Below are 10,589 nucleotides of genomic sequence, written 5' to 3'. Positions count from 1 at the left end.
AAACAGACCTGTCTGATCAGCCCAGAGACTTGGAGACTTTGGGGCTGGTGAGATAGGTCTCATTAACCATTAACCATTCCAATGTCCGATTTCCAGCCACAGATAAGGTATTGTGGAGTGACCAGACCAGCCCAACTGGTCAAGGCACAATGAGAAACTCAGACTCAACATTGGTGGGACTCAAACTGACACCCAGGTTAGATTATTGCAAGAACCCTGGACACCAGGATGAGGGCTTGGTCATTGGGAAGCTAAAAACACAAGGGAGTGGGTCAGAATGGCCTCCAAATGCTCTCTGAGGACAAAGCCAATCAGGCCCCCATGGCCCCAGGACTGCACAGCACCAGGCATCTCCCCCACAGGGTCCCACCCTCTCATGCTTGCTTCCATAGGGCCTGCACTGCCAGGAGGCACACTCTTCCACCAACCAGTTGTGACTCAAGCCTTCTGGGTGTGTGAGCCTGCACAGAGGTCAACCCAGCGGGCCTATCACCCCTGTTTGCACAGTTTGGTGTGGGTGGGGTTACCCCCAGCCTTGAGGAACACCTCGAGATAGCCCAGAGTTCAGACACCTGCTCTAGGGCTTCAGACAAGAGGAGGTCTCTCTCAAGGGAGTTTCCTAGCTTCTGAGAGCCAGCAGCTCTGGCCATGAGGTGGGGGTGGGGGGCTCCCCAAAGCCATGCCTCCACACCCCTTCCACCCCCCAAGATTCTTTTGATCACTATCAACAGGCGCTGGCTCTGCTGAGGGGTCCAGGTGCTACCTAATAGTAGACCAACCAGCTTCCAAGCAAGAAGGCCAGAGCCCACCAGCTGCAGGAAGCTGTTGGCATCAGGTGAGGAAGGGATCACCACTGTACTCGGGGGCAGGTGTCTTGCTTTTCTGGGGAAAGGGAGCACAGAAACCCACTCCCCATGAAACATTACAAGGTCTGGTTAGACTGGGAGTGGAGGGAGTTGGTAGCAGGTCTAACCCAGAGTTACTAGATCATGGGCTGCCAGGGTATTTGGAGGAGAGGCCCAGCGTGACTGTGCACGGCTTCTGTCTTAAAGGGGCTACTGGGTGGCATCCAGCCCAAGACCGGGTAATTTTGAGGGACCTGAAAGGGATACCTGGAGAAAGGGGGGCTCAAGCAAGCCTTGGAGAGTGAGTAGGGAGAGGGGCTGGGGCGGTGGATGCAGACCTCAGACCCAGGTATGAGCCAGACGCCTGCCTGGAAGGGATTGCAGAGCTGGGTTCAAACAGCCACTGGGAGGGAGCCTGGAGCCAGGGACTCCCAGCTCCCTTTCCTGGTCAAACCGTGCTGGCCCCTCAAGAGTCTTCCTCAATAGGCAGCGACAGACTACCAAAGTCATCAGGAAGACCTGCCTTCTTCTCAGAGCTGGATGTTGCCCCAGGCCATACAAATAGGGATAGCCAAGTTCCTGGGTTGGGGCTGGAGATTCATGGAGTCTCTTTTCTGTCTGTCCTGCTCAGGCTGCTCTCACCCTCCCTGAAGTTCTTTATCTGCAGGCTGAAAGCTACTGGTAGGTGGGGACCGTGGGGGGAATGGCTCCACCTGGTGGCTTTATTTTTACTTGCACCTTTACCACCATGAGGACCTGGGGGTCCTAAGGGACCTTGATCTCTCCTGGCCTTGAGAATCTCTCTAGTACCAGGAGCTGGTGTTACTGAGGCCCCAGAGTCCTCCATAGCTAGCTTCCAAACAGTCCAAAGTGTCCCTGTGGAAATACATGTGTCACCACCAGGCTATCCAGAATGCCTTCCTGATCTACATGCTGTGAGAAACAGCTTATGGACCCTCTGGGCCCCCCTCCACTTGTTCTCACCGCAAGGGTGGAGGACTTCAGCCCAAGAAGGGCACAGAAAGGAACTCACATGTGCACACACACACACACACACACACACACACACAGAGAGAGAGAGAGAGAGAGAGAGAGAGAGATCTCAGTATTACTTGAATTCCAACATCCATGTCGTCTCCTTCATTACCAATGGCAAACGTGGCTTTGCCCACTTGAGCCTGGCTTCAGCCCTCTTGTGCTAGGGACCCTTGAGGAACAACACGGCAGCTCCAGCTCCCACCAGCCTTTCCACCAGGAGCCACTGGGGGCACTCTGGCCATCCTGTGGATTCCTGCCTAGCAGAAGCCTTCAGAAGGACAGACAGGAGTGAAGTTAGTGGACAGAGAGGCTGTTGAGGGCTGCAGATCACCCCCTCCCTCTTCAGGAGACTCCCCAAGCCTCCACTTCCACCAAACTACAGACTGGAGTCTGAAACCGAGCTAGGGACTAGCTGTATGATTAATAGGGCCTGGGGATGAATTAAAATGTGGTACCTGTGCTAAAAATTGAGGGATTTCAAGAGATGAGGAGGGCAGTCACAGTGACCCTCTCAGGACCCCACCAGGCCACTCTCCATTGTCATTATGGCTTCTTGTTAACCTCTGCATCTCTGTTCCAGGGCCATGCCAACTTCAGGGCTCTAGCCTCAGGCCATCCCTGGAAAGCTCATGGGTCCACGTGTACAGGACCGCTAAAGGGAGACCTGGAAGGCTACTTACAATCAGTGAGGGGTGGATGCTTCTGGGCTCTCCGGGCTGTGGCTGTCTCTCTCCATCCTGTCAGGCAGTGAGGCCCTGATGTTACAGAAGGGGGATGTCCCTTGGAATCATGTTGGGGACTCCAGGCGGAGGGTATAGGAGAGAAAGTCACTCCTGGAGGGGAAGGCTAGACTAGTAACTTGTATGCAGTCTGGGCTTAGATTTGGCAGGAGTACTGGCAGGCTCTTGTAGCATAGTGGGGTAGACTCAAGCTTTAGAAACTAAGTCCTGTCTAGTAGTTACTATCTAGAGAAGCTGGAGTGCGGGGAGCAGAGGGGGGAATCTGAGTTCAGGGAGTCATAGTGGCTCCTAGCCCCCAGCTGGGGACCCCACTCTTCCTGCTCATGGTGGAAGAAGCCAGCCTACCAGGTGTGTACCCTCCTCAGGCCCTGGGCAGGTGGGGTACAGAGGCCAAGGCAGCTCCATGGCCTCCTCCTTCCCACTCCCATGCCAAGGGTAGCCAAGCAGGCAGGAAGGCAAGTTTAGGCCGGTATTGATTCAGCGTGGAGGAATGTTTAAGCTCTCCCAGCTATGCCCTGCCCCTGCCTGCCCCCGCCTCACCCTCATCCCCAGGCACTGCTGGCCTGGTGCCCATGCCAGCAAAGCTCCTTCAGCCTAGGCTTGCTGGAGCGCATGCCCACTTGCTGGTGGCCCTATGCCCTGTACCCCAGTTCCCTCCCACATGACCTCATGGCCCAAGCTGCTCTTGATCCTGAGGCTACAGTGATCTGGACTACCTGGAAGAATGTGATAGGTCTTTGGAATGCATGGGGGCTATGATGGGTCCTCCTCAGGAAATGAGACACCCCTGATAATGGGAAAAGGCCTCTGAGTCCAAGGAAAAAGGGCAAAGCTCCTCCAGCCATGTGTTAGAAGGTTCTACTGAGCAAGGGCCAGCGAAAGTAGGTACCAGGCTGCCCAGGCCTGGACTACTTGGCTGGGGTAGGGGCCTGAGGAAGGTGGAAAGAGGCTGGGCTTGTGACCGCTAAGTCAGTGCTTTGGACAAGGCCCAGAGCCTCTCTCTGCCTAGTTTCCTGACTAGCACCCTTGCCCCTGGCCACCTATGCTGCCTTCTAATCTAAGGTGGACCCAGTACTTGCTGCTGCCAGCTAAAGAGGCAGTACACAGAGGTTAGAGGGCCCCCTCAAGTGACCTGGATTCCACAGTTATCTCCTCCTAGCCAATAGGGGCAGGAAGATGGGGCGTGTCCCAGACCCCCGCAGCACCTCAACCCCAGTTGACAACACTGCTGAACCCAGTCTCATTCCAGATCTCACTACCAGGATCCCCTGTGAGTGGCTGGAACCCTAAGAGTGGTGTGGGCATGGTCCAGTCTAGTGGGAACCCAGATAGTCTAGAGAGGCGTTTCAGCAGCTTTTTCTCCTGGCTCAGGGGCCCGCTGGGCACTCTTTATCGTCATTCTTGCTGCTGGAGTCCTCCTGGTCTCTTGTCTGCTCTGTGTCATCTACTGCTGTTGCCGTCGCTGCCAACGCCGTAGGAAGCAGCCCAAAGACAAAGAAGCTGTGGGTCTGGGCAGTGCTCGCGGCAGCACCACTACTCACCTGGTGAGGAGCAGAAACCTGCATCTACCTGCGCCCAATCCTGTACTGGCTCACTCCAGGGAGGGGAATGAATGGTCCAGACTAGGGAGCACAGGGCAGCCCTGGCAGGCCTTCCTGGCAGAGGAAGGAGATGAACAAAGGTAATGGGGGAGGAGGCATTCAGGAAGCATGCAGATGCTGGCCCATGGGCCACTGAGAGCTACAGTAATAGTACCATACACGCCGTGTTGAAGGCAGATAATGGCTGGCTGGTCTCAGGAAGCTGTCCTGAGGATGTGCGCAATTATGTGAGCTGGCCTGCTGGTAGTGGTTCGACCTATATTGTAAGAGCCTAGGCCTCTGGTTGAGGATTGGCCTCAACCATACTTATCTGACCACCCCTTCATCTACCTCAGGTTCAACCGGATGTGGACTGCCTGGAGCCCTGCTCTGGGGGACCCCAACAGTGGGGGCGATTGCTGCTCTCACTGGAGTATGACTTTGGAAGCCAGGAGGTGAGTCCCACTGAGCCGATCCAAAGGCTCCGTAGTTGACGGATGGTGTGATGGGTGAAGTGCCAGGTGGAGGGGAACATGGGAAGAGGACCCCCACACACAAGCTAAGCCAACCCACCGGCCCCCAGATTAGGGTGGGCCTGAGGCAGGCTGAAAACCTGAAGGCTGAAGGCACAGCAGACCCCTACGCCCGCATCAGTGTTTCCACCCAGGCTGAGAGAAGACACGAGACGAAAGTGCACCGTGGGACTCTCTGTCCCACGTTTGAAGAGACATGCTGCTTCCTGGTAAGTCTAACCTGGATAGGTAGAGCAGTCTGGGGTCAGAGCAGCGGGACTCAGCTCACAGCCCTGCCTGTAGGTCCCACCGGCAGAGCTGCCCAGAGCCACCCTGAAGGTACAACTGTTGGACTTCAAGCGGTTCTCAGAACATGAGCTACTGGGAGAGCTTCAGCTATCACTGAGCACTGTAGACCCTCAGCATGTCCTGGAGAGCTGGTACCTGCTGGGCCCTCCAGGTACCACTGAGGTGAGCCTGGCTGGCAGGGGTCTGCCTGTGCCATGAGGGTGGCCAAGGTCTGGGTGCTGTACCTGCTGAGCCCAAAATCCCAAGGGCAAAGATGACCGTCCCAGCTGCAGCCATGTCTTGTTACCCATAGCCCGAGCAGATGGGGGAGCTGTGCTTCTCACTACGCTACGTGCCCAGCTCAGGCCGTCTGACTGTGGTTGTGCTGGAGGCTCGGGGCCTGAATCCAGGGCTTTCAGGTAAGAGCTCTATTCGGGTGGACAGAAGACTGGGCCCTTGTGCTCAACCTTCCCACGTGCATGTATGGGACACCTTTTTTGAACTCTCTTTCCATGCAGAGCCCTATGTGAAGGTCCAGCTCATGTTAAATCAGAGAAAATGGAAGAAGAGGAAAACATCCTCTAAGAGGGACACAACTATGCCCTACTTCAATGAGGCCTTTACCTTCCTGGTTCCCTTTAGCCAGCTCCAGGTGGGGAGCAGGAGGAAGGGCAGGGTGGCCTGGGGTGTTGTGCTTGGCCAAACTGATGACCTTTTCCCTTCCATGTCTGCAGAGTGTGGACCTGGTGCTGGCTGTCTGGGCCCATGGCCTGCATCACCGGGCTGAGCCTATAGGCAAGGTTTTGCTGGGCCCCCGGGCTTCAGGCCAACCTCTACAGCACTGGGCAGATATGTTGGCCCATGCCAGACGGCCCATAGCCCAGTGGCACCACCTGCAGTCCCCCAGGGAGGTGGACCATGCTCTGGCCCTGAAGCCTCGCCTGCCCCTACCTAGGCCTCGCTCCTAAAAGAAGAACTGTAGGCTTCAGTTTCCCCAAATGGAGCTGTGGGCATTTGTCCAGGCTCTTCTGAGCTTTCTGTAATAAATGTCTTTTCTTTCCCACTCGTGCCCTGCCAAAGCCCTGTGAGGAGGACCTGAGGCACAAGGTGGGCTACATCTTGGCACCTCTGTCCTCTCAAGGATGGGGTAGGGTCTGAACAGATTTGCCAGTCCTGAACCTCTGCTCAAGGCCTGATTACTAGGTCTTCTTTGGGAAGATAGCACCATCCTCTCTGCCATCCAGGGATGGCAGAGGAGCAGGGGATTAGAGCTGGCCCTGTGGGGACAAGGTAGGCAACTGGTGGGGGGAGTTGTGGGTAGGGACAGTGTGGGGAAAAGACCCTACACCATGAAGGATGGAGGTATAGGGTGTCCTCTGTACTATCAGCAGGGGGCAGTAGATGCCTTCGGAAGCTACTCTGGGGCCTTTAGGGGCGCGCAGTTCTGGCCTGTGATATACTCTTAATCCCAGCACATCTGGCGGGCTTTAGCAGCTCCAACCCTCCCCTGATCCTCAGGGGCCCCAGAGAAGCAGGGCTGGGGCCAAGCCATGATCTGGGTGTCTCTGGGTGGGGTTCAGGAGCGGGAAAGGGGAAAGGGGTGAGGGCCTGGCCCCAGTGAGCCGGGCAATGTAGGACCTGCCTAGGCAACCAAGGGCCCTGAGCGCCTACGGGTCAGAGAGAGGTTCCTAGGGCGGTGGCACCACTCTCTAGGGTTGAAGGACATGTTCCAAGTTGCCTGTGCAGAGAGACAGATACCCATGGGCTGGGTGTGTGGCAGGCTGGGAGAGGCCTAGCTACTGGTCCAGAGGCCCATTTGTTCCTCTCCCTGGGCAGAAAGGCAAGTTCACTACAAGAGACACAGGGCCAGAGAGACTGTTTTGGTGTTTTGGTTTTGTTTGCTTGCTTTTGGGGGTGGGTCCAATTTTGAAGGAAAACTGAAATGGTGAACAGTCAGCCCAAGGCCCCAAGCAGGGAGAGAGTGACCAGATAGGTGCTGAGTTACAAGACAATTTGACAGTGACTCCATTTCAGCCCACTTGTGAGGTCAAGTTTCCCTTGGAGGGAAACTTCAATGGATGCTTGAACCGGGTGGGTACGCTGGAGACCCACATGCAATGTGACTCTTGCTGTCCTGAGGGTTCTTGCAGGAACAAGGGTGGCATCTTGAACTCGTCACTGAGACATAAATAGAGCAAACCAACCCCAACACCCACCCCAAGACTTCTTGGACAGGCCAGCGCCTGGGCTGGCTGGCCAGCAGGCTGGGCAGGTGGGGAGGCTCTCCTCCTCTCTGTGCCCCCATTGGTCTGAGGAGACTCCATGCCCTTTCTGAGCAGGGGCCCGGCCCAGGGAAAGCCATTTATACCCCTCCCCCTGGCCCACCAGCCCAGCTCACTGCTGCCTGCCTGACCTCGCTCCCAGCCCTGCTGCACAGACTCTAGGTGAGGCCTGGCCCATCTTCTTGAAGCTGGAGAATAGGGCACTACTCAGGCTAGCTTGCAGAGGACTTCCCTGGGCAGGGACTTGGGGGTCTGGGGTCTGCTGCCAACAGTTCTCTCTGGGGGCTCCCACAGATCTGGGATTGAAAAACAGCAGGTGCTGGCAGGATGGGGCAGGGGTCTTCAGTAGGCCTCTGATGACAGGCACTGACTGGGGATACACAAGCAAGAGAATGTTCAGGTCAAGCAAGCGGGGACCTGAGCTCCCAGGCCACACAGAAGAGCTCTTTCTTCCATGTATTTACTTCTCCAGGCAAAGGAGGAAGAGTTAAAAATAACAGGCTCACCCTGGCAGCCACCTGTGCTGGCCAGCCCCACCCCTCCCTCAGGGACAGCTGCAGCTCCTCAGGCCCTGCCTGGGACATTTTGGGAACACTTTCTCCTCTTACTTCTCACCCTCAGGGTGGGGGTGGGGGATGTCCTCTAAACCCTTGCCCTTTGAGAAGGTCTGAGTTGGGGTTGAGCAGAACTGAAGGAGTGAGCGCGGGTCTCCATGGTTGGCTTCGCGCAAGATGGACACTGACACCTTCCCTGCTCTCTCCCCACAGGCTCAGAGCTCCAGACTTCAGGATGGGGGAGTAAGTGGCATCCAGTGTGACACCCCCCACTGCAGTTCCCTCACCAGGGCTTGGGTCCCATATCCCCCTGCCTTCTGTGGCGACCACCCACCCCTTCAATCCCACCTACCCCAAGGTTCCATGGCCACTCCCATGAGCCTAACTTCTCTTTTCTCTCCCCCTCCCTCCTCCCTCTTCATCCTGGGACAGTGAGGAGGTGAGTACCACTCAGGCTATGACGGTTCCCTGAGACTAAGTCAGAAGACACACCTGCCAAGGTCCCCAAGTGCCCCGCCCCCTGAACTACCCCAGAGAGAGAGGAAGTGCCTGCCTGGTGCCCAGTGAGAGGGAAGTGAGATGCAGGCCTAATCATTAGGGAATCACTTCTCCTTCCTGATTTCTGTTCACCACTCACCTCCCAGGCCTCCCCCTGCCCACGGCCTCTGAGCCCTGGCCACACCCCTCCCCATTCCCAAACCCCATTACCCCCTTCAACCTTATGTGCCACCTAAATGAAGTGTCAGGACCACAGGCTAAAGTAGGCTCTGGACTGGGGAAAAAAGCAGGGCCCTGGGCAGTGGCCCTGTAGCCTCCTTAGGAGCCCTGGGTTAGATGGGGCTTCAAGGAGATCAGTGTTCTAGCCAAGGCCTGACCCTGTCCTCTCTGTCCTGTCCTGCAGAAGCGCAACAGGGCCATCACGGCCCGGAGACAGCACCTGAAGGTAGGGATGGGCTGCGGGGGGTGCAGAGGTGGGGGATGGGAGTCACTGCAGACCCTCACTCTCACCGTTCTGCTTCTCAGAGTGTGATGCTCCAGATCGCGGCCACAGAACTGGAGAAAGAGGAGAGCCGCCGTGAATCTGAGAAACAGAACTACCTGTCGGAGCACTGCCCACCCCTGCATATCCCCGGCTCCATGTCTGAAGTGCAGGTAGTCCCTTCCTGCCACAGACCGCCCCAGGCCCTGCTACCCCCATTCCTCAGCAGGTCTGGCCTGCTGGGTCAGAGCTGGGAGGGACAAGTGGTCCTCACATGTCAGGGTGGCCACCCATCCTCTGCTTGCCCACCCAGGAGCTCTGCAGGCAACTGCATGCGAAGATCGACGCGGCTGAGGAGGAGAAATACGACATGGAGGTGAAAGTGCAGAAGAGCAGCAAGGAGGTGAGGGGGCATGTGGTGTGGGGTGTGGCCAAACGATAGGGGGTGGGGACAAACGATACGGGGGTGGGGCCGGCTGATGAAATGAAACCAGGTGGTGTGAAAGGAAGACCAAGGTTGGGGACATGGGGGCTGCCAGGTCCCTAAACCTCCTGCTCCTTCCTCTCAGCTGGAAGACATGAACCAGAAGCTATTTGACCTGAGGGGCAAGTTCAAGAGGCCCCCGCTTCGGAGGGTGCGTATGTCAGCTGATGCCATGCTGAAGGCGTTGCTGGGCTCTAAGCACAAGGTGTGCATGGACCTGAGGGCCAACCTGAAGCAGGTCAAGAAGGAGGACACTGAAAAGGTAGGCCAGAGCCCAGGGGAGAGCCAAGCGGGAGAGTTCACTCACTGTCCCATTCAGAGAGAGTGAACTGAGGCCCAGGGCAGTCTGAGGAAGACTGGGGTGGGTCTGAGAGCTCTCTGGTTCCACCCTCAGGAGCGTGACCTGCGTGACGTGGGTGACTGGAGGAAGAATATTGAGGAGAAGTCTGGCATGGAGGGCCGGAAGAAGATGTTCGAGTCTGAGTCCTAACTGCCCACTGCCCCACCCCACCCCACCACTGGGGGAGCACCCAACAGCCAGGCTGGGAGTGCCTGGCCTCACACCAATAAACGACTCACATCCCTATCACTGGTCTGGTCTAGTTCTGTCTGCCCACTCCGGAGCCCACCAGCCATGATCAGTAGTGTGGCAGTGTGGAGGCCACACAGCTTGGGTACAGTTCAGGGACACTGAGCAGTACTCTGTAACTGGTGGGTATGGTCCATTTCTGGACTTGCCTAACATGACAGGGCCTGTAGAAAGATGACTATGGGACTCCAGCAATATCTGAGTGGGAGGTTCTAGGATCAACTCCTTTGTCCCTTGGTACAGTCATCCACTGGGAAAGGCTTTGGCAGGCACACCCTGGGGCAGGCTCAGTCTCCATTCCTCCAGCTGTGCCCCTTCTCAGGGCCCTCTCTTCGGCCAGAAGCCAGGAGCCACCCTGAAAGGCTGACCCTCTGCCCATCATGCCCAGACTCAGTCTACGTCAACCCTATCTCCTCCTACACACTCTCTACCTAGTGCCTACCCCTCTCTGGGCACTGAGGGATGAGGGTAAGGCTGAGTCCGCACAATTTGCCTGGGTACCTCATTGCCTGGATCCTATTGGCCTAACAAGGTCAATAATATACCCATTCTGAGGAACTTGGGGCCTGGGATGGTTCAGCACCAAACTTCATAGCTGGACCACAGGCTCGAGGCGTTCCCACAGAGGTGCACATGGCTACTCTGAGTCAATAGCTCCCCACTTCCTCCAGAGACTTGTACTGAGATGGGTCCCTTTT

General features: G+C 56.7%; 2 protein-coding genes across 3 annotated transcripts; both read left to right on the top strand.

Annotated features, from left to right (window-relative positions):
- The first annotated feature begins 645 nt into the window (after positions 1 to 645).
- On the top strand, positions 646 to 6,066 carry Syt8 (synaptotagmin 8). 2 transcript variants are annotated; one of them, XM_013112569.3, is made up of 10 exons: positions 646 to 835; positions 1,477 to 1,526; positions 3,783 to 3,893; positions 3,995 to 4,167; positions 4,560 to 4,658; positions 4,787 to 4,945; positions 5,019 to 5,186; positions 5,317 to 5,422; positions 5,522 to 5,655; positions 5,738 to 6,066. In XM_013112569.3, exons 3-10 carry the CDS (start codon positions 3,800 to 3,802, stop codon positions 5,969 to 5,971), a joined length of 1,167 nt encoding a protein of 388 aa, XP_012968023.3. In that variant the 5' UTR covers positions 646 to 835; positions 1,477 to 1,526; positions 3,783 to 3,799; the 3' UTR covers positions 5,972 to 6,066. The 2 variants fall into 2 exon arrangements, with proteins under 2 accessions (XP_012968023.3, XP_040607171.1); XM_040751237.1 differs by having other exon boundaries at positions 1,477 to 3,893.
- A 1,261-nt stretch (positions 6,067 to 7,327) lies between these two features.
- On the top strand, positions 7,328 to 9,888 carry Tnni2 (troponin I2, fast skeletal type). Its single transcript, XM_005064179.4, has 8 exons — positions 7,328 to 7,447; positions 8,053 to 8,082; positions 8,272 to 8,278; positions 8,741 to 8,782; positions 8,863 to 8,991; positions 9,132 to 9,221; positions 9,388 to 9,564; positions 9,697 to 9,888. Exons 2-8 carry the CDS (start codon positions 8,075 to 8,077, stop codon positions 9,790 to 9,792), a joined length of 549 nt encoding a protein of 182 aa, XP_005064236.1. The 5' UTR covers positions 7,328 to 7,447; positions 8,053 to 8,074; the 3' UTR covers positions 9,793 to 9,888.
- The last annotated feature ends 701 nt before the right edge of the window (positions 9,889 to 10,589 follow it).

Source organism: Mesocricetus auratus, unplaced genomic scaffold (assembly GCF_017639785.1).
Source record: "Mesocricetus auratus isolate SY011 unplaced genomic scaffold, BCM_Maur_2.0 Super-Scaffold_4256, whole genome shotgun sequence".
NCBI lineage: Eukaryota > Metazoa > Chordata > Mammalia > Rodentia > Cricetidae > Mesocricetus > Mesocricetus auratus.
Note: the sequence above shows the minus strand (reverse complement) of the source record. Positions and strands in the feature narration are given on the sequence as shown.